The sequence below is a fragment of the Exophiala mesophila genome, assembly GCF_000836275.1.
Source record: "Exophiala mesophila strain CBS 40295 unplaced genomic scaffold supercont1.6, whole genome shotgun sequence".
In the NCBI taxonomy this organism is placed as follows: domain Eukaryota; kingdom Fungi; phylum Ascomycota; class Eurotiomycetes; order Chaetothyriales; family Herpotrichiellaceae; genus Exophiala; species Exophiala mesophila.
The window spans coordinates 2247851-2269252 of record NW_015622509.1 but is presented as its reverse complement, the minus strand read 5'-3'; the positions used below and the strand labels follow the sequence as shown (position 1 = coordinate 2269252).

At 50.8% G+C, this 21402-nt stretch overlaps 6 protein-coding genes across 10 annotated transcripts; 3 read left to right on the top strand and 3 right to left on the bottom strand.

The window, feature by feature from the left end:
* Positions 1–259: 259 nt before the first annotated feature.
* Positions 260–2699, bottom strand: PV10_08694 (uncharacterized protein). Its single transcript, XM_016373751.1, has one exon. The coding sequence runs from the start codon at positions 2667–2669 to the stop codon at positions 408–410; it is 2262 nt and encodes a 753-aa protein (XP_016220662.1). The 5' UTR covers positions 2670–2699; the 3' UTR covers positions 260–407.
* A 307-nt stretch (positions 2700–3006) lies between these two features.
* On the top strand, positions 3007–6333 carry PV10_08693 (uncharacterized protein). Its single transcript, XM_016373750.1, has one exon. It carries the CDS (start codon positions 3230–3232, stop codon positions 6008–6010), a length of 2781 nt encoding a protein of 926 aa, XP_016220661.1. The 5' UTR covers positions 3007–3229; the 3' UTR covers positions 6011–6333.
* A 496-nt stretch (positions 6334–6829) lies between these two features.
* Positions 6830–8345, top strand: PV10_08692 (uncharacterized protein; the record flags this gene model as incomplete). Its single annotated transcript, XM_016373749.1, has 4 exons — positions 6830–6850; positions 6902–7014; positions 7092–7720; positions 7777–8345. The coding sequence occupies 4 exons, from the start codon at positions 6830–6832 to the stop codon at positions 8031–8033; spliced, it is 1020 nt and encodes a 339-aa protein (XP_016220660.1). The 3' UTR covers positions 8034–8345.
* A 107-nt stretch (positions 8346–8452) lies between these two features.
* Positions 8453–10382, top strand: PV10_08691 (branched-chain amino acid aminotransferase). The gene is made up of 2 exons (XM_016373748.1): positions 8453–9053; positions 9102–10382. The coding sequence occupies exons 1-2, from the start codon at positions 8783–8785 to the stop codon at positions 10112–10114; spliced, it is 1284 nt and encodes a 427-aa protein (XP_016220659.1). The 5' UTR covers positions 8453–8782; the 3' UTR covers positions 10115–10382.
* Positions 10383–16677: 6295 nt separating this feature from the next.
* Positions 16678–19167, bottom strand: PV10_08690. Of its 4 annotated transcripts, none has more exons than XM_016373747.1 (3): positions 18670–19167; positions 17974–18416; positions 16678–17918 (listed from the first exon to the last, which is right to left on the bottom strand). In XM_016373747.1, exons 2-3 carry the CDS (start codon positions 18297–18299, stop codon positions 17741–17743), a joined length of 504 nt encoding a protein of 167 aa, XP_016220658.1. In that variant the 5' UTR covers positions 18300–18416; positions 18670–19167; the 3' UTR covers positions 16678–17740. The 4 variants fall into 4 exon arrangements, with proteins under 4 accessions (XP_016220658.1, XP_016220657.1, XP_016220655.1 ...); XM_016373746.1 differs by having other exon boundaries at positions 17974–18730; positions 18836–19167; XM_016373744.1 differs by having other exon boundaries at positions 18477–18671.
* Positions 19168–19881: 714 nt separating this feature from the next.
* PV10_08689 lies at positions 19882–21402 on the bottom strand (the record flags this gene model as incomplete). Of its 2 annotated transcripts, XM_016373742.1 has the most annotated exons (3): positions 19882–20327; positions 20457–21029; positions 21083–21253. In XM_016373742.1, the coding sequence occupies 3 exons, from the start codon at positions 21251–21253 to the stop codon at positions 20196–20198; spliced, it is 876 nt and encodes a 291-aa protein (XP_016220653.1). In that variant the 3' UTR covers positions 19882–20195. The 2 variants fall into 2 exon arrangements, with proteins under 2 accessions (XP_016220653.1, XP_016220654.1); XM_016373743.1 differs by having other exon boundaries at positions 19882–21029; positions 21083–21402.

The window sequence follows — 21402 nt, the reverse complement described above, 5'->3', positions numbered from 1 at the left end:
CCAAAGAACTACAGTTGTCGATATTGCTGTTGGTTTTGTGTGGCCGCTCTAGCAGGTGGAAGCATCGGGACGCTAGAGTTGCTGACACGACACTGCAGTTTGCCCACAGACAATCTCGCCGTTCAATCCCATACTGTGGTGGATCACTTTCATGTGTCCAGTGGCCGGGCGGGCTCTCTCACGGACGGATGCTGATATATAATATCACTTTTAGACGACTATACACCAAAAAAATCAGAAGAAAAGGATGTCCTCCTCACAAAAAGCCATGACGGTTCCTGCTTATGTGATGATTTCCAAAGACTATGAGTAGCTGCGTAGAGGACGTCCGTATCGCTATGCATGAATCGTTTCGTCTTGTTGTGACAGTGCCTCCAGACTCCTGAACCTTGATATACCTGTATCGCTTATACATCTCTCTCAAAGTAACTCTGGATCATTCCTTCAAGTGTAGGCTCGTATTCAACCAGCTCAACATCTCCCGTCTTTTCGTTCAATACTGTATTGGCTTGAACAAAGACCTTCCTGGGCGTCTTCTTCTTCAGCACCAATGGTCGGGCTTTCTCCGCCCACCACTCGTCCACATTTGTGATATCGTCATACAGCTTTTTCCCCGCTGCAAAATCTGCGGTGGCCTTGTAGATGTGCAGCTTTTGCAGATATCGCTCGACGGCAGGTCGACCATGTGAAAGGATCTTGCTCCGATCGAGGTGGATCTCCAAGTCATCAGGATTTTTCGCATCCCCGTTAGGCGACTCTATCGTGCAGAAACCGTCGCCAGCATCGAGGAACACCCGCAGAATCGAGTATCGGGCTTGCATATGAGCTTGGCCCCATTTCGATGACTTGGGATCCCAATACTCCAGAGCCGCCACACCAGCTCGGGCCATCTGAAGGTAGGATACGTACAAAACGTCGCCTGCTTCACTATTGATGTCCTCTTCCCCATTGCCGAAGCCAAAGATTTGCAAAATCTCAAAGTCACAAGCAAGGGCCATGGCGACGCACTCTGCACGGCATTCCTCATAAGAGGAAGCGATGGAACCAAAAACACTCGACCAGGTTTGGCCAGGTTTGTACCATGATGTGATTGGCTTGCCGGTGATGGGGCTGATGGGCGGATTCTTGAAATCGAAATTGTATTCGCCAGCGGATGTTTCTTGAAGGAGCTTACCGCAACCGTGGCCCAGAAGCTCATGGATGCCAACTTGGACTTCAAAGGCAGGGTCTCGGTATGTTCGGTAGAGGTGATCGTCCTCCTTGCGGACGAAGGGAATCGGTTCGTTGGGAGCCTTTGCACTGAGGACATTGCCGAGACTGACGTTCTTGAAGCCTTCATTCTGCCGAATGAAGTCATAATTTGGTATGTTGATGCCCGCTGGGATGCCGCTACCGGCAAAAGTCAAGACCTCGAGACTGGTAAAGTCAGGGCTCAAGAACTTATCCTTCTCAAAGTCCTTGCTCCATGGGAGTTTAGGAATCATGCTCGGGGCTGCATCAACGAGCTTGCCAAAAGCACGTGTTCGTTCTTGATTAACCATAGCGACAAATCCTTCCCATTCACCACGTACGCCTTGGGGATCCCGATAGGTTTCGACGAATCCAATGTCTGTCTCGACAACAGGCTTCAGATTCTTGATCCACCATCGTTGAGACTCGACAAAGCCTTGGATACTCCCGGTGCCAAATGACCTCGCATACTCTTCCAACATCTTCTCCTCCACTTCATTGGCTGCTTCCTCCTTCGCCTTTTTGAACTCAATGGCAATCTTGGCCATCTCATTTTGATAATCTCCGTATACGAGATTCAGTTTCTTGCCGCTAAGGCTGCCCTTCAGATCAATGGATGACAGGTCTCCTAGGTCACGATCGGCTGGTGGTGGGTTGGTCACGGCGGAGGCAATGAGAAGGTCAAAGTCTCCTGATGGCAATTTCCGTAGTCTCGTATTCTCAATCAAGAGTTTCTTCTCCTCCAGCACATCTCCAACAATGGAGATCTCTTCTTTGGTGATAGAAGGCGAATCAGGATAGTATGTGGTCATGTGGCCAGCCTCCGGGTAGCCTAGGTGCATCAGAGCTTGGGCTTTCGTCTCATAGATCCCGCCTCCAGTACTGATGGCCTCCTTAAGCAGCTCAGAGGTCTCTTTGTTGACTGATGCGAGGCTTTTCAGTGCCTCAGGAGAGATTTTGGGGATGAACTTTGAATCGCCGAAGCCTTTGTAATTGCCCGCATTGCCCAAGAATTGTGCAGAGTATTCCAACCAGTATGTAGCATCTTGAGAAGAGACCGATGTTTCTGCTGCGAGTTTCTTGTAATCACCGCCGGCGGCGGCGTGTAGAGCGAGGATCAAATCGAAGATGACTGGTGACTCTGGCGATACTTGAGCCAAGGTCACACGGGTACCGAGGAAGGCTGCACGGCTCAGATGATGAGCATATCGTTTCTGCTTGGGAGAGAGGGCTTGAAAGTGAGGAGCAATCTCCAGCCGCACCACAGTTGGAGGGCTGTCTGCAAGATAATGGCTTCTCGTTGCGGGATCCATGGTAGAGGAGAGGGCAGAAGGACTGGCGGGGGCGAGATGGGAGGAGAGTTGACCGAGTCTAGTTGCAAGCCTGTAGATGGTAGACGCAGCAGTAGCAGCAGCAGCAGCAATAGATGATGACTGCATGTGCCTTTGAAGGAATTGTGTGGGTATCTGGGTATCTGGATCGTCAAGAAACTAGGCTGATGAGTGCGGTGCCAGATATGTACTTGGTAGAGGTACCTGCGCTTAACGTGCCTGCCCGCCCAGCTGTGGAGGTACCTTCCCTCTACGGAGTACGTCTCTCCCACCGCAATGACAGCGCGTGGGGAAGGCGCGACTCGCACTCGAAAGGCCCCTCGGCCGCCTTCCTCTCATGTCATCCGGTGTCTTGTGTTCTTGGCAGGGGAGGCTCGTGCCTTCCGAATTGTTAACTCCAACATGTCATCTCCATCTTGTGTACACACTAACATTAAGTCCAGACCACAGATCAAACAGAGCTGAAAGATAAACATCTGATCCGATATCTTTGCCCTCAGATGCACCTCAGTGGAAAATCAGAAAACCCTAGAAATAACATGCTCTCCCGCTACCTGTGCCAACGTCAAGGCACCGCAAGTGCCCGTTAGCGGGGGACTGTTGATCCTAGTCGCTCTTATCGCAGATCTGTCTAGCCAGCGACCAAGACATCTCACATTGGGGACAAGATGTTTTCATCTGCTTTCAAAACCTTCACCTCCAATATTACATCCGCCTATGAGATATCCAAACAGCCTTCCGCCACTGTAGGCGTCTGGACAATCTACGATGCCAAGAAAAAGACCACATCCTCACAGGCTTCGGTTTTTGTGTTTGACCGGAAAGCCCTCGACGTTAGTAGCGGCGGCTTCGGCGCCCGCGCGAGTTCGACTTCTATACGCAAAGCCCAGGAAGAGGTCTTGGAGCGACTAAAGAAGGAGGCCAGCAGTCTCGCCCGACTCCGACATCCCTCCGTTCTTCAATTGGTAGAGCCCGTCGAAGAGACTCGCAGTGGTGGTCTCATGTTTGCCACCGAGCCTGTCTTGTGCTCCCTTTCAGCTGCCCTCGCCCAAAAAGACTCTCGCGGTGGACGGAGCGGCAGAGGAGTATCCAGATCCATTTCTGAGGATGGCTCCACCTCGAAGGCCATGAAAGACATCGAGATCGATGAGCTGGAGATCCAGAAAGGTCTTCTTCAGGTGGCAAAAGGTCTGGAGTTCCTTCACGACAGTGCCAAGCTCGTCCATGGCAATCTGACCCCCGACGCCATCATCATCAATGCAAAGTCGGACTGGAAGATTTCAGGCTTGTCATTTGCAGGACCTCCTGATGGTGCAGAAGGCCATCAACCCGTTCCTCAGATTTCTCTCTCTGAGGTGCTGTACCATGACCCTCGACTGCCTCAAACTGTTCAACTGGACCTCGATTATACGTCGCCCGACTTTGTACTAGACTCCAACATCAATTTCCTCGCCGATATCTTTTCCCTGGGTCTTGTCATTCTGGCGTGCTACAGGGAGCCCCATCGATCACCTGTCGAAACGCATGGCAACCAGTCAACATACAAGAAGATATTTAGCAACGCATCCACTGTGCCATCAAGTTCAAACAATTACCTCTCGGAGAATAAACTTCCACGCGAGTTGAACGTCACCTTGCCTCGTATGCTAACAAGACGACCGGCGCAGCGTCTGACAGCCAGCGAATTCCAGCAGTCGGATTATTTTGACAACATCCTCGTCAACACCATGAGATTCCTCGATGCTTTTCCAGCCAAAACTCCTGCGGAGAAAACCCAGTTCATGAAAGGCCTGGGCCGAGTAATGCCGCAATTTCCTCCATCAATCCTGGGAAAGAAGATTCTCGGTGTTCTACTGGACGAAATGAAAGACCGAGATCTACTGCCTCTTATAATGCAGAATGTTTTCGAAATAGTCAAGGTCATCCCCTCAAGCAAAGAGGCTGTTTCCAATCTGATCATTCCACGAATGCGCGAGACGTTCCTCAGCAAACCCAAGGCCGATGAGAGAGATAGTAGTAAAGAGGCTGCGCTAGTCTCTGTGCTCAACAACATACAGCTGATTGCTGACAACTGTTCCGCCAAGCAATTCAAAGACGACATTCTACCAATTGTGCATGTTGCCATGGAATCATCCATACACACCTTGACAGACGCTGCTTTGCAAAGTCTGCCAGTAATTCTTCCTCTGATTGACTTCACCACTGTCAAGCATGACCTATTTCCGGTGGTGGCCAATGTCTTCAGCAAGACGAACAGCCTCAGCATCAAAATTCGTGGTCTCGAAGCTATTGGTGTTTTGTGTGGCGTTACTACGACAAACACAACGTCGCAAAGAGAAGATTATTCCGGCGCCGATCGGCAAGAACGACAAGATAAAAATATATCTAGCCTCGACAAATTCACCATGCAAGAAAAGGTGGTGCCATTACTCAAAGCCATCAAAACGAAGGAGCCCGCCGTGATGATGGCGTCCCTGAAAGTTCTGCGCCAGATTGGTCAAACAGCCGATACCGAGTTTCTGGCACTAGAGATCATGCCAATCTTATGGACCTTCAGTCTTGGGCCATTGCTCGATCTGGGTCAGTTCAGGTCATTTATCGATGTCATCAAGTCTCTTACTGCCAAAATTGAGCGGGAGCAAATGAGAAAGTTAGGGGAGCTCTCTACGAGCCAGCCTACAGAAACTCGATCAGCTGGTATAGCACAGTCATCAAGCCTCAGTCCCATGAATGGACCCTTTGCAACCACTGGGACCGAGGACAATTTCGAAAAACTTGTCTTGGGCAGCAAGGCACAAGAGCGACCTGATCCATTCGCAGGTGCGCTTACCGATGGTGAAAGGCTGACTCAAAATCCTCCAACCTTTTCCTGGTCTTCCACTGCCACACAGGGTGGAAATGTCGTTCAATCGCAACCAGCGACCAGCATACCAGCATTGCGCCCACAGCCTTCCTTCCGCTCCATTACGCCAGACGTCAGTATTTCTGCCTTTCCCACCCTACAGCCTGTCTCTCAGCCACTTGCGTCTAGCACTATGTCGCCATCTCCGTGGGGAGCTCCCCTTCAACCTTCAAGCCGGCCGGTTAGTCAGCGGCGACCCTTGCCGTCCACGAATGCTTCTTCTGGCTTTCAAACATCGCAGCAGGCGTGGCAAACTTCAAGTAATCTGAGCAGTCCTCCTTTGTCACCGCCTCCCCCGACTAATAGCCCATGGCAACTGCCACCTCCTCCAGGATCTCAAACTTCGTGGTCGGCAGGCGTGCAACCGCCACCGCAGAGCAACATGCAAAGGACAACGTTACAGCAGCCTAATTACAGCAGTCTTGGCTCAACGATGCAACAACCTGCCAGCAATCCAATGAGCACTATGCTTCCCACGAATATTGCCGGACGACCGGCTCAACAGCAACAGAAGACCGGGCTAGACAAGTATGAATCTTTGCTTTGAGGTGCACGACTCTTGGAGATGGCGGTAGCTGCCCCGTCGTCGGCGGAATAAGCATTTGCACGATTTCGGCATCTTTGAATGATAAGGAGAGTGAGGACGTTCCTGGGTCATTAGGATACGGGCCACGTTGGGTCCTTTCGTCATCTACAAAGGGGTTGGGAATGATGGCTAGGACATGATATGAACCGAGGGTTTATCACGTCGGAAATGTGCTCGAATGAAGTTATATAGACTTATGTTGGGTTGGAAGCTCCCTTGCGGCATGAACAGGGTAACGAGTTAGTGAGGATATTTTGCATAATAGATTGCTAGGTGTTGACTTTTCGTTGATCTTGGATTCGTCGTCGATAATGCAGGGATTATCGACACCTAAGTTCTGCGCTAATAGTTACCAATTTTCTAGTAAACGCCACCAAGCCTATAACCGGTTATGCAGTCGAGGGGTGGTTTTTATGACCGGTTGTATAACCGGAAATCGGTCGCACAACCGGTTATAGGGGTCTGCCGGTAGTCAGACGGCTCGCCAGCTGTCTCTTCGAATGGCCAAGTCTCTTATGAATCACACCGGGACAGTTTGCCGGTTCTAGGTTCAGTGCATGGTGGATTTTGAGGTATCCATGATATCAGATAGGACGGGATGACTCGTGATAGTTTGCAGAAGGTCATGATAGTGGGTTTGGGGTATATATAATGTAGAGACACAGGGTCGAGATTAGATCTGGGTCTACCGCTGAACTTTTTTGATGATACATATTTCGTAGCTCGCTTAGCGATTTTTACATATACAATTGCACCACCCGTTCTCTGACCCCGGCAACGATGACACGATTCTGGGATCTTGTAGGTACTGGCATTTGCATTATGCCACGGGGCATGTACTAAGCAGGCCAGAGAGTCATTGACGCGATGACCGGCGAGGCGTTTACGGGAAATCCCACACCAGTTTTCATCCTGGATCACCTTCGCAAATGGCCAGATAAGCAGGTTTTGCAAGAGATCGCACGGTAGGGCACTTTCCTTGAGCAATTGTGCCACCATGATCCTGCTGTGGTCTGAAGCTTACCGTTTCGCTGTTGTTGAGGGAACTGAATCAGTCCGACACCATCTTTGTGAGAAGGGCCAGCAAGCAGAATGAATTGGGCAACCTGGAAAGTCAGAAGGGAGCAACTGGATCTGTATCAACAGCATGCGTGTATGATATCAAGTCCTTCACTCCATTCAAAGAAGAGCCCTTTTGTGGGCATGGAGTTGTAGGCGCAACGATTGCACTGGGCGACGCCGGAAGAGTAACAGGGGATGTTACGTTTTATACGGTGGATGGAATCATGGTGCAGGCACAACTTGGCGCACATTCGGGAGAACGAGAACAACCTGGAGATTCGAATATCGGGCACAAATGGACGGTGAAGTTGCAGATCCCTTCGGTGCCTGTGACTGAAGACTTCAATCAAGACTTGGGCCTCCGGGAAAGGATTGCTTCAACATTGAACCTGCACACCCGCCAGATTGTGAGCCTGGGGCGCAATTCATTGCAGGATCTCGTTATTGAGCTTGAGGACTCGGTCGACTTTTCAGCAACTCGAATGACCATCGATGCAGTGGCTTTAATGGAAGCATTTCCGCCAGGAACCAGGAGCCAGGTCTTGACGGGGAATGGGTCGAGATATGGAGTCGATTTTGTCAAGAGAGTGTTTGCTTATGGCAGTGAGTGTGAGTCATGATCTGATGTTGCATACCAAAGATATCACACCAACACTGGAATCCAGATCAAGCCACAGGGTCCACTTATTGTGTTCTCATCCCTTACTGGGCTTCGCGGTTGGGCAAGTCAAGTCTGAAGGTCAAACAGATCTCCGAAAGGACAGGTGAGGTGACTGTTGAAGCAGCTGCCCCAGGCACAGACAGGGCTATGTTGATCGCGTCTGGTGTCAAAATCATGGAGGGTAAGATTCTGGTCCCTCGTGTCGGGGGCGATGACGGCGGTGAGGGAGTGGCATCTCGACCCAAGCTGGAGTGCGACTAAATGCATGAGACGTGCCAGACAATAATGTCAACACAGTGCACAAAGGAAGGCCGCTGTCGGTTGCTCGACGTGATATTAAGAGTCATCGACCTCAACTTGGAACGAGGGGCTGACTTCTCGGAGATGTCGATTGCTCCGATCGGCTATGGCATTGGTGGAGGTCGTGAAGGACTCTCGGTTATCGACGGTGAGAGGAGACCGTGTAATTGCCCAAATTGGGATATCAGAGTCTCAGGGTCCCCAAGATAGTCTCAGAGTCGTCCGGGAGCCGGATAACGGTAGATTGACCTTGCCGCAAAGAGAGGATTCAGGCCTGTCGCTATTGGCCAGAGCTCCGATTTCGCGCAGAAGTGTGAGCCGAGAGATGATGATTCGAAGAAATTAGGACGGCACATGAGCCGCCTTTTGACGAGGAAAGTGATACTTGTTATAATTGTTCATAATAATATCATCATCCCATCCAACAAACGTCGGTGAGGATTCCTTATAGAAGAAAAGTGAGAGGATTGTACTCTGTTGGTGGCTCCTTCCTTGAGTTCCTCTTATCTCGCACTTGCCCTTTGCACTTGCACTTGCACTTGCACTTTCACCGCAGTCGCACCTGCCGTCGCAGCTGGAGTCACTTCCTCACCATCGCTCCTTCCTCCGAAATTCATCGCTGGATATTCTTCTTCTGTCACCTGATCTGATCTGATCTGATCTCAATCGAAACCCACGCGGCGTCCCTCGTCCACAACCTCAACGTCACCATGTCGTTACCACGGCTGTTTCGTTCGTCGACATGCACGGCCACGCGATCTCTGCGTCAAGTCACTTCCCCCGTTTACTCCGGTGCCTCGTTGCGACCACAATACTACAGATCCTTCTCAACTTCGCTGCGGAGACAAGAGTTGGCCATTGATGAAGATGCTGCAGCCAAATTGCCCAACATCGACCCTTCACTGTGCGAGGTCACAAACTCGATCACCCCCAAGGCGTTGGTTGCAAACCAAGATCTAGTGTTCGGACGCACCTTCACTGGTGAGCTTCTCCCCCTCTAATCGCAACTCTCAGCTAATGTCATGTCAGACCATATGCTCTCCATCGAATGGACCGCTTCCCAGGGTTGGCTGCCCCCGCGCATTACTCCCTACCAAAACCTCTCCCTCGACCCTGCCACCTGCGTCTTCCACTACGCCTTTGAATGCTTCGAAGGCATGAAGGCTTATAAATGCACACACGATGGCTCTCTGCGGCTGTTCCGACCTGACAAGAACATGGCTCGCTTGAACGGATCTGCTGCTCGTATTGCGCTACCCACTTTTGACGGCGACAAATTGACCGAGTTGATCGGGCGCCTGTGCAAGATTGATGAACGTTTCATCTCCTCAGAAAAGGGTTACAGTCTATACCTCCGACCCACCCTCATCGGCACACAACGCACTCTGGGCGTCGGACCCCCGGGATCTGCTCTTCTCTACGTGATTGCCTCGCCTGTGGGCCCATATTACCCAACGGGATTCAAAGCCATCAACCTTGAAGCCACCGACTACGCCGTCCGCGCATGGCCTGGCGGCGTGGGTGACAAGAAGCTGGGCGCAAACTATGCGCCCTGCATTGTTCCCCAGCTCAAGGCTGCAAAGAAGGGGTTGCACCAGAACCTGTGGCTGTTTGGACCTGAGGAGTACATCACCGAGGTCGGCACCATGAACCTGTTTGTATGCATCAAGAACAAGGAGACAGGCCAGAAGGAGCTGTTGACCGCCCCACTGGACGGTACCATCTTGGAGGGTGTCACACGTGACTCCGTTTTGACCTTGGCTCGGGAACGATTGGAGCCCAAGGGCTGGAAAATCACCGAACGATACGTCCGCATGCCCGAGCTAGCTGAAGCAGAGGCTGAAGGACGACTGCTGGAAGTCTTTGGCGCTGGCACAGCGGCCATTGTGGCGCCTGTGAGAAAGATTGCCTACAAAGATAAGATGATTGACTGTGGTCTAAAGGAGACCGAGGAGGCCGGAGAGGTCGCGTTGACGATGAAGAACTGGATCGAGGCCATTCAATATGGTGACGAGCCTCACCCCTGGAGTGTCAAGATCTGAGATGTCGACCATGGACAAGCACCACTTGTATAGACCATGTCACAAAAAAAAGGCGGCGTCCTCTAGGATATCCATATTCAGGCGGTGAGAGAGGATTTGGCTGCAATATTGCACAGACTAGCCAGCTGTCAATGAATGTACAAGATGGGATAAATCAAGTTATTTGTGCTCGACCCAAAGATTCAGCTAAGCTACATTAGAAAGACTACCTGACCTGCTTACCTTATGTATGAACCCCATAGCCCTTTTCGAACAATTTGATTATGTGACAAGGGTTCACGCGAGGAAGAGACCAAATGGATGCAAGGAAGGACGATGCCACTGATGCCAATGCCCAATGCCCAATTTCCAAATCTAGCGAGGCGAAGATGATATTGTCGGTGTGCATCTATCCATGAGATAAATCGTCGATGCTTCATCACTACCTATATCCAGTATAAGCTAGCTGGCTTGGGTGGGGTCCCCCTCGGCCTACCATAGCTATGCATACACCTCCACGCAAGATGGACATTGTCTCCATGCCTACTAGGCACTTGACGTACGTATCGGGCTCTATCCCTGAATCCAAAGGCCCACGACCCTGACTGTGGTTCTGTGACGAAACCGTAAAATCACTGCATGCGACGAGCAGACACCTGCGATCAGGCCAGACTAAACCATACCAGACTAGCCACGCCAGCGACAGCGACAGCGACAACGACAACAGCAGCGCAGTACACGAACATACACTTACACAGTACACAGTGTCTGGCCCCCATCTCTATCCTATGCCCCTCCCACTCTTGGCTGAGCGAGCAGCCACGTCATGTCTGGATCGTGGCGATCATGGTGATCATGGTCCTAACGCGCCTGATCTACTTCATGATCTAGGTCGGTTATTTTTAGGCCTGATTTTATGTGTACATAAAAGAAGGCGGAAGTTCAGGCCTCTCACATGTGGACACTACTTTGGTACTTTGGTCTGGCACTCGACGTCTGGTTACCTAAGGTACTTTAAGCAGTACGTGCGTAGTACTTGTGGGCCGAGGGGCCTCATGATAAATAGCAAGTGCCTGATCGGCCAAGTGACGACAAAAGTACAGAAAGTACACCAAGACAGCAAGAGAATGACAAATAAAACAGATCAAGTAAGTAGCCAAGTCGTCTTCTGAAACGGTGGTCGATCTTGTTACATACATACAATACATCCAGTATTATCTATCCATTAGGTAGGTATCAGAGGGACTCGTATGGTTTTCTGGAGCCTGGTCGTTGAAGTGCTTGGCTACTGGACGCCGTATATCCATTCATCTGGTTGTACTCCGTAGTGTACATGTACCTAGGCACGGTAGGTTAGGTACCCACGTGCACTCATACGTGCATACAGTCCTCAACGTACTGACGACGATGGACGACGTCTCCGATTCCTCGCTATACCACCGAGCTTCAGAGTCAGAGTCCACTAATCCAAGAAAAAAGAAGTGTACTCGTAATTCGTACTGGAGGCACAAGCAGTTGTCGATAAATGTGAATGCCCTATCACCGGCCGGAGGGTCGTTCTTTTGTTTTGTTCCCGGCCCTCTCCCAACTATGATGTACCAACTCCATTCGAAGTCGCATAGATGACGGCTTCGATGCATGCGGCTTCCTTTCCGCAATTCCTGATCGTCGACAAGGACGGTCTGCACTGTTGTGACGGTGGATGGCGGTGGGTCTTTCTCAGCAAACCCTTGGCAGGCCTCCCTTCTCCTCTTTGGTGCCTATGTCCTGGTTGCGTCACTATTCGTCACAGAATTTGTTGTAGTGAATGGTCCGTTTGGTAGGTAGGTAGGTATGCAAAGAGGATGTAGAAGATTCGAGTTATCGAGTCATGCCATCATCGGGTCACGGGAAATCACCTCCCTGTACCTGCAGCTAGAGGCATTGAGCTGGTGGGCGGTGGGCAGCCTCCAGGCGTCGTAGACACGTGCTGAAGAACATTGTCCCATCCAAGTGTCAAGGATTCAGGTCCCGAGCAATTCGACCCGGAGGGTGTGCGTGGAAATGTTCCTACTTACAAAGATCCATTGACGCCCACAGCTTCCATGTCATTTGACAATCTGAATCGAAGGAATTTCCCACTTACTCCTGAGCCGTAGGAAGCCGCACTACATTGAATACGGGCCTTTTGAAGAAGGAGAACTGCAAATCTGGCGACGGAAGGAGTTTGATGCAACGGGTGCTCGTATGAGACAAGGAAGGGCCAAGAACTCGCAGACCAGGGCTGGTCTTTGTGGAAATGCACAATCCCCACCCCCGCTAACAACGGCCAACAACAGATCAAATCAGCCTCCTCGGGGCGGGTTGTGAAGATGCGAATATCCTTTTGTTCAGGGGCCTTTTGGCAAGTGACACGACTGATCCTGTCGAATCTGCAGCAGCCAGGTCAAGATCCTACTTAGAGAGACCTTCTGCAACAGGAAATAACAGCCATCAAATCATTAGCGCGACTCATATATAGTTCCAAATCCTGTAGGAGCAAAGGGATCAGAATGTGGAGGCTGGCTTAGAGTTTGCCCTGTGAAGGCGCAACACTTCTTCGATATAGGAAGTCGTGCAGTGGGGCCACATGGTGATGTCTGCCGTGGCAACTAAGCCTATTAAGAAATCGCTCCGGCTGCTATAACGACCTTGTCGGTCTCGCGGTTGCAGTAGAGGTCTTGGGTATTTTCCCAGAAACGTAAATTGCCTTGACGACATGTTTGATGTCTATTGGGTAACCACTTGATTGACAATTACCATTGAGAGCAAGTCGCTTCTGCGTTCCCTTCTTCCGTGGCTGTATCTGTTGGTTCAAAGCTTGAGGATGTACGAGCTGCACATCGGGGCCTGTCAAACAATCCATTGGATATATCTTTGCAGTTTGTTATCTCTCCAAACACGAGCTTGGGCAGAAGCAGATGAAAGTTTGTGACTTGTCTATGGCCGTTTGAAATACCTGTCTTTATTACGGGTGGGCTGCGCCTCGTCACCGCCAAAATCTCGAACGTGCCACTCGAACCTCAAGAGGGTGATGGTGGGCATACAACCAGACGCTAGGATGAAACATCCTCGTATTGAAAAGACATACCGCCGGAGGATTTGATTATAAGCACGTGTCTCGCGAACGGGATCTGTATTTTCTGTTCCAAGGGTTTATTGCTCATGAAACGCCACATAGCCACACTTTGGAGATTAAACATTCGCGATATCTCTTCCGTGTGATCGTCAAGGCAGACGGTATTCAGTTCAATACCTACCACATCACGGGCCTGGTAGATAGGTTGTGGGGATGTCGCACAGTGTACAGGGCCGTCTACTCCAGCAGAACCGTCCTGCCACGTCATATGAAAGAGTGGTGCCTGGGCAGGAAATGGAGCACTCGTTCAGGAGCATGGCAGCGATTGGAAGCACCACTTGGACTTGAGAGACAAGTGCAATGGGGGGCCTCGTTGAATTTGCCTTTTCAGGCGGACCAAGAAACCGGGAGCCTGAAGCTGTCGGCCTTGGGTAGGTGTCCAATCCCAGCTACTTAGTGGTGGCTAGGTTGATGTTCATGTCTGGCCTTTTTTTGGCTATCTTGAGCGAAGAACACAGTGTAAAGGCTTGTATAGTAATACGTCGGCGCACATGAACTGATGAGTATTCATTGTGGCGAGTTGAAGGTGTTGAAGAGTGAGATTAACAACCATGAAGTCGAATCACGGTGCACACGTCAGATGCTTGGAACTTTGCCAAGAATCATGGCTGCTTTATGCCTGGCGGGGGGAGACATATTTGTTGAAAGGCACGACTGAGGATTGTGGTAGCCGCTTGCATTGAAATGTCAATGGTCACTATGATTACAGAGCCAGGACTTGCAGATGCTGTTAATGACGCAGTATTGCCACTCAAAATCGGTAGAGTTTGTGGAGATAACCCATGTCCACTGTACTCCGTAGATGGGGGTGTCGATCAAGAGCCAGGGTTGGCTGTACCGTAAACTGTCATAAAAATTATGTTTTTAAGTCCGAGTGGAACATGCCGGAGTGCATATAGAAAGCCAAAAAAGACATGGATCTTTGGCGTGTCATTGTTGGGGACATTGATGCGGTATGCACTGCCTGGATAACGCCACCGAGGCGAGTTTGTGAAAACGATATGCCTCATGCTTTACAAATTCCCACTCCCCCCCCTCGAGCGCCGTGGAACCTGGTGTGGGAACTTCCGTCGGAATCCGAATCCAAAGTGCATTAAGGCCAAACCACTTGTCACGAGACGTCTCGATGGCTAGGATGCGGAAGAAGATCAGCAATGTAGCGGCAGATATTATTGTAGTTATCGGTGAAGTACCTCCCACCAGGTGCGAAGTTTGGTCCGAAGAGTTGGCATACACTTGAAGCAATGGTAGAGGGATTGCCTGGCTGATTAGTCACCGCGACGGCAATGACCTTCGTAAACCCCGGGGGACGGTTCTCACAAGACGATCAATGCAGGACAATGAAAAGAGCACCTAACGACTGACTACAGATGGCCTATCTCGAAATACGAGGGCCTAAGAGTCCCTAAGGATCCCTCCCCACATAGCCCCTCGGCTCTGTGACCCGTCCCTATCCAATTTCAAGTTTTGATTCAATCCCTATCGTCCGAGCATTGACAGTTACGTCAAAAAGTAAACTGGATTTGGTAGGCGTATGGAATTAGCATAAATGTTGATTTGGAGGCTGCCTACTACGGTGCCTGCTAGGGCTATATGTAGGATGTGACAAGTTTGATCAAATGCAGTAGTGGGTGGGTGCCTACGAAGTCGTATTCTAGTTATGCGGCACGAATCCTTTTTCGTCCTCTGGCCGGTTTAAGCAACCCGTTACTTCATCCTCCGTATATCTCTTGGGACTCGTGGTTACGAATGAACAGCTATTTAGGAAGCTGCAAGTTGTTTACTGAACAACAGCATACTGTGACAAACGCTCCATCCTATCAATAATAATGCACTGATCCTGAACTATGATGCTGGGTCATTTCTTGGATGGAGAATTGGTGGGCCTAGGGCCTCTCGGCCTGGTCCTTGGGCCTGATCCTTGATGGATGGCTCCACGAGTCCACGTGGAGCTTGGCTTTGTCCTACAGTATACATGCACATACACGGATAACTACGGTAGGAGACACGCGTTACCATCCAGCTGTGCCACCCAAAGAATACTAACTTTGAAGAGTACAACCTTGCATGACTTCCTGAGGATTCTAATCCCACAAGTATGGTATGTTCCGTCTCTAAAGCGACAAGGATGGTACTGGGGGAATTAACGGCCTAACCCTTGCCCTACTCACTCAATCAACTTTCAACAACTAAACTGAGTCATGAATGAACCAAACGACGACCAATATGCACGGACTTGGTACTCCATTCGCACTGATCGAATTGCCCTGTTTGAACTGCTGAGCAAACACAAATCACCGACAAGGTTGGGTTGCGTTGGGATTCAGCTTTTGGTGCCGCATTTCCGCTCTTGGTTCTTCGTGATGCCACGTTTTAAGTACTAGAGCCGGCCTAGAGTTTTGACTTTTTGGGCACTTGACATTTTCTGTGGACTGGACTCGACTGGCACGACTGGCTCTGCAGGATTCTACCCAAGGTTATGCGTCGTTAGAAGCAGGATCTCGGTGAGGAGTCAAAGTACTTAGTACGCATACCTTAGGTAGGTAAGGTAGCCCGCAGGTAGGTCTAGTATTTAACAATCCATAGGGCTGACCAAGCGAACTTGAAATCGCCCCATCCTGGTTCTCTCAGTCCTTCGTTTGTGCTTCGAAAACCGTAGGTGCACCAACCACATCTGCAGGATTGCAAGCCACCCTTCCGTCATCCAGCATCTCCGGTACGCATCTGCGTACCCTGTTTGGGGCCAAAATGTCTGGGGGGATTCTCCGCGCGCCAGGGTCTAACTTAGCTGTCATACGCATATACGCCTCCAGGCATGTTTGGTAAGGGTGGGGCGACCCGCTTTACTATACCGCTATAGATGTATTAGGTTAGAGCGTTACAATCGTGATACCACTTTCGAGGCGGGCACTGAAATTTCCACATTGGGGTTTCTTATCCCAAACCCACGCGTCCCATGTGTTCGTTCCCTCTGTGCCCGGGGGCCCCCTTGGGCTCCTCGGGCTTCTTTCTGGCTTCCCGGGTTCCCTTATACCCACTCATTCCTAGGGCGACTTCATGGGCCATGCCTGCCATGCTCTTTGCATCATGGTACGATTCTTGGGCGACATCGGGTCCCGACCAGCGTCGTAGCAGAGAAATCAAATGTTTTGTAACCTATGACCAAACCTATGACCAACTGTCCCAATGTTCGCCTCTCTCTGGTTGCGGCAAATCCACCAACCACAACCAAAGACCTTTATACTCAATGGGTATATATGGCCATTTCATCAACCAGCACTGTAACCAAACATCCTGAATACCGAGCATACGGGCGGGCCGGGCTGGTTGGCGCCGCCATTGGGTTTGATGAAACCCGGGCTCTGTGATTAATGAGTTGACTCACTATTATGGCGGACTCGTAACGCAATCATTACTAGGTTACCTACCTAACATGCCTCAACTTGACTTTTGACTACTTACGGGTATGGTGTACAACGGGTTCCCGTCTTCACGGTACTGTAGTGTCCACCACACGGATCCCGTAAGCCATCCGCGGAGGTTCCTTAGGACTGCCTTTAGGTAAGCATTCCTCGCAACAGGGGCACAATATTGTTCACCCGGTTAATTCAAATCATCCACCTGGATGGACTCGTCGTGCGCTTCCTCGAGACAGACGTCTTGGCCTACTGCGGCATTTTTACCAATGCTTCACCTATAAACTATCGCACCGTGATGGCCAAGAATACAAGCCTCCAAGGCCCGAGACCCGTGGAGCAAATAACCGGAGTTAGGTAACTTGATTACCACCTGTGTTGTTCTGGAAGATTGCATTGCCCCCCGACCTCGTTGAGCAGATTTTCAAATCTTCCACGTCGGTGCTTCTGAGGGGAAGGGACCAGGCGATAACCACCAACAATCCTCCCGTTCGTTTGCTTCACTCCTGTCGTCCTTGGCCTTCTCGAAGCCAAGTCTCTAATATCGAAATATGCGCGTATCGCCACTGACATGCTGACCAACTCTGAAAGTCAAGCTTTATCAATATCTGTCATGAACAAAATGCATTCCTTTCTGGTCTGCTCAACGTCGAATCAGTCGAGCGATCTGGGACTTGGCTGCCCGTTGTGGTTTTTCCATTACCAAATTTGATTTCCTCCCTCTAGGACATTGACGATAATGATGATCTTAGTAAGCGCGGAGTGCAATCCAACACATGGGGGACAGTGATATGTTCAGATCGTATCGTCTGTCGGGACAATGTCCCCGATAACCATTCGTGTTCGTGGTCTTCAGCCCGAACGTCGTGTTCGCCTACCCATGAGCTGATACGGCGCGGCTTAGCTGGTGATCCAAAAGTCCCGATGACTTTGGAGACTGATCCACTCAAGACCTGGGAATGATCGTGATGAAAGAATTGAACCCGAGAGCGCAGCTGCCTTGTGTGGTACGGGGGCGTCGAGTGTTCTCAACACGACCATGCGACTTCTAGCGAGGTAGTTCCAGAAGCCATGTCAGGGTGAATTGTCCTTGCGTGCATTCTGGTCCGTTGATGAAGAGTCTGCAGGGGCTCGAGGCTCGTGGTCGTGTTTGCGGGTCATGATCATCCCATCAGCGACGGACTCTAGTGGGGAACAAGCAGTGATGGATAATAGCTTCAAACCAAACCTCCCCTCCTGAGTGCCAAAGAAACTGGACGCATCTTCAGCGGTAGGTTATCAAATGATGTTCCGGGGGGAATCCAGACCTTCGAATCATGATGCTGATCCTCTTGATGCTCGACACGTCAAGACATGCAGCATCCTCCTTTGGCTTGCCACGGTATGTAGGCTTGAGACCACTCCAGGGGACAAAGCAGACCACAGGTCCGGACCCCACTCCACCACCGGCAGTCGTTGTCGCAGTCGCAGTCTCTTGGGAACCACCAAAGTCGTATTCCCACGAGACTGTCGATCTTTGCCGCCCGTTGTCTGGGTTCAGGGGGAGCAACTCATCCTTGAGGATCAACGTGTAGACTCGATTATCCGACTGAACAGGATCCCAGACGATCTCGATGCCCTGATGGGCGGACATGTCCCATCGACCATCTCCGCCCTCAGTTCGTTGGGATGCAAAGCCCGCGCCTCCTAGGGCATTGATGTCGAGGACACCGTGAAAGTAGGCCCCATCTCTCTCACAGTCCAGCTGGCTCTAAGCAAAGATAACCTCGGATGTCAGCATTGTACAAAACACAAGCTACGGTTCTTAGACCTCCAGTGACCACCCTGTGCCTGGGCCCAAAACATGTTTGTTGGCCCCGGCCCCTTCTCGCACCACCACCACCACCACCAACCCCCGAAAGTCGAACATTGTAGAAAGTGGAAAGGGACCGCAAGCAGGTAGAGATCTATTCAATGTAATTGAACCGCAACCTGAAACGCATGCACAACAGTGACACACCTACCTGAGATTGACCACCGCGGACTCTGTCATCGCTGGCGGTCCACTGAGAGGACTGCCAACCCCTAGAAGAAAAACGACAGTTTTCACCAATCAGCGGGCCAAGTCTAAAGCGCCACACGTTTCGCCAGGGCGAATTTCGGCCACGGTCCAAAATAGAATCTGCTTACATATGCGGACCAAAAAGCTCCTGGCGTGGTATGGGCTCCGCCATGGGAAGGAATGGACTGGGGCCGGTTGGAGGAGGTTGGAAGGATGAGAAGAAAGATGCTTGGAGGACCCCCGGGGCGTTTCTTGGATCTAGAACGCATCAACAAGCGACCAGATTTGATCCCTCTGGCCGCTCAGGGAGAGATTCCTCTCGGCAATTGTTTTTGTTGATTAATCTCGCTGGTTATGTTTCTATGGGTGATTCTTTTCGCCAAGGTCGCCCTGGCCGGTCGAGGAGGCGATAAAATGTAATGTAATGTACTGGCGCTCTTGCAATAATGCGATGTCGATGGCGATGGTGATGGTGATGGCGATATTGCAAGGACCAAACGGGGAGATGTTGGGCGACGCGTGACTGGCGACTGGCCCACTTGATTCGACCAATGATAATCCCCCATCGCGAGAAACTTCGAATCCCTCCAACTTTACTTGTTATGCACATGGCGAGAGCCAACAATCAACACCTCAATAATCAACACTTCTATTAACAATCATTCTATTGTCCATCTGGAAATCTTCCGCCCCTTTGCACCCTTCTCCTGCGATCATACTTGTGCCACTCAGATCCTAAGCGCTACGGGTACCTGTAGAAACGACATCCATGCTGCAGCTGCTTCATCCTACGTCTTGCTGCTGGCTGCTGGCTGATGGCTGATGGCTTGATGGGTGGCCACCGATGAACTACTGATCAGCCCCTGCTTCAGCCCTAAATGCCGCCCAGACACGACAGGACAGGGGTTCACTAGTGCCATCATTGCGCTCGACCTACGAGTACCGCTTGATACATGCCCTTGCCATCGCTCGTTCAAGTCCTCTTGGTGCTGAGCTTGCTCGGGGGCTATCCACGGGTACTGAAATGCTCGCACCTTGTTTCTTCATCCTGCCCGTCAAGTTGCCTGGCCCCTAAATTAGCATCGTAAATTACTTCTCCCCATCTCAAAGCCAAGTTCAGGGTTTGTAAGAGAGCACATGTGTGGCAGCAAATCTTTGTATTGTAATTTCATAACGAGTCTGCATAGATCGGAGTGCCGAGTTAATTACAATGGGGTGGACTCGCTCTCATGCGAAGTGGTGTCCTGTGGCATTGCCACCAGGTTGCACTTGCTATTGTCATATGGCGTCTTTCTTGTGAAGGTCCCCGTTCTATCTGGTCCCTATTCCCTGTTACCTTGCCGTTTGGATGCTCCCCCAATGCCTCTGGCCTGGGCAATAATGCTACATGCTCATCCGATCATCAATCATATCCGAGAGTTGGCTTGACATGCCACTCTTAGCAATTCCTTGACCATCCTAGAAGCTTGAATGGCCCCGATAGGCGCATCAATTGCAACTAATATCAAAAAGATAAAAGTTTGGACTGTTCGTGCTCAACACTGGCGTCGGTGGCGAGTCTGGGTTCCCTGGCGAGTTGTATGCCGAATCCATCGAGTAAGGATCTGTCAAAGGTGGTGTCTAGCCAGAGGAGGTCAGCATGTGAGCTGCAAAAATGACGAACAGGCGTGGAGTTCAAAGGCGTGCCAGTGATGCTAGTCAAACTTGCGGCCTGCAATATGAACGAGACAGGAATGTGGTGGGATTTACATGTGAATGACTGCCTCCATAAGTTTGACTAGAGGGCATCTCCAAGCCGGCCAGAGAAGCATAATTCATACTGAACGGGCTCAGCAAGTCTTCGTCGCCAAACACGAGGCCCTGCTTGGGATACGTGGACGAAAGCATTGATGGCAATGTCGGCGGTAGAGTCGATGCCAAGTGATCGGTGGGATACGGATATGTCGAATAGTAGGTCGAAGAGCCATCATAGGCGGTTTGCGGAAGTTGTTGCTCATACTGATAGTATGAGGTCGTGGGCGGGTATGATGCGTAGGAGAATGTGGGTGTCGAGTTGATGGCCATCTGTCGAGAAGTTGCCGTGTCGTAGTACGAACCGGGGTCATCAAGAGGAAGAATCTCTGGAGAGGCCGTGTGCATCTCCGGAGTCTCGCTCGACGATGACAACTGTCGGCCCATGCCTGAGGACTTTTGAGTCGGCTCCTGGGCTTGCTGTGGTGGTGTGGCCAGTTCTGAATGTGACTGTTCAGGAGATGCTGAGGAGGACCCGGCTCGACGTTCCAAGTCTTCCAATCTTCGCTTGAGTTTCTTTCGATAGTTTCGCTCAACATGTAGTTAGCAACACTGTCTCAACACGGGTGAGGAATGGTGAATACCTGAGCGATTCGGTTTTGGATTCTCCTCCTCTCTGCCAGGTCTGATATCTTGGTCCAGTCCTCATTGGGGTTTGCAGAGGCACTGAAAGCAGAGCTGCTGGCATGTGTCGAGGAATATCTGGTGTTGCTAGCCATCGAGGCGGGATAGGAGTAACTGGTACTCCGTTGCATGGCGGGAGAGAGAACGGTTGTCGGGGAACAAGCACAGAAGTGTGAACGTGACTCTTATGGTCGCGAGGGGTTTGATTGTAGAGAACTGGGACAGAACAAGGAAGGAATCACGGGAAGATCAAGGTACTTAAGATTGTATGTCGAAGGTG

Excerpts from the sequence above, each read along its gene's own strand:
- PV10_08694 (XM_016373751.1), bottom strand. The coding sequence starts at position 2,669 with ATGCAGTCATCATCTATTGCTGCTGCTGCTGCTACTGCTGCGTCTACC.
- PV10_08693 (XM_016373750.1), top strand. The coding sequence starts at position 3,230 with ATGTTTTCATCTGCTTTCAAAACCTTCACCTCCAATATTACATCCGCC.
- PV10_08691 (XM_016373748.1), top strand. The coding sequence starts at position 8,783 with ATGTCGTTACCACGGCTGTTTCGTTCGTCGACATGCACGGCCACGCGA. Across the intron at positions 9,054-9,101 it reads GTTCGGACGCACCTTCACTG|ACCATATGCTCTCCATCGAA; the intron begins GTGAGCTTCTCC and ends ATGTCATGTCAG.
- PV10_08690 (XM_016373744.1), bottom strand. The coding sequence starts at position 18,575 with ATGTTCGACTTTCGGGGGTTGGTGGTGGTGGTGGTGGTGCGAGAAGGG. Across the intron at positions 18,417-18,476 it reads GCACAGGGTGGTCACTGGAG|AGCCAGCTGGACTGTGAGAG; the intron begins GTCTAAGAACCG and ends ATCTTTGCTTAG. Across the intron at positions 17,919-17,973 it reads ATCAGCATCATGATTCGAAG|TTTCTTTGGCACTCAGGAGG; the intron begins GTCTGGATTCCC and ends AGATGCGTCCAG.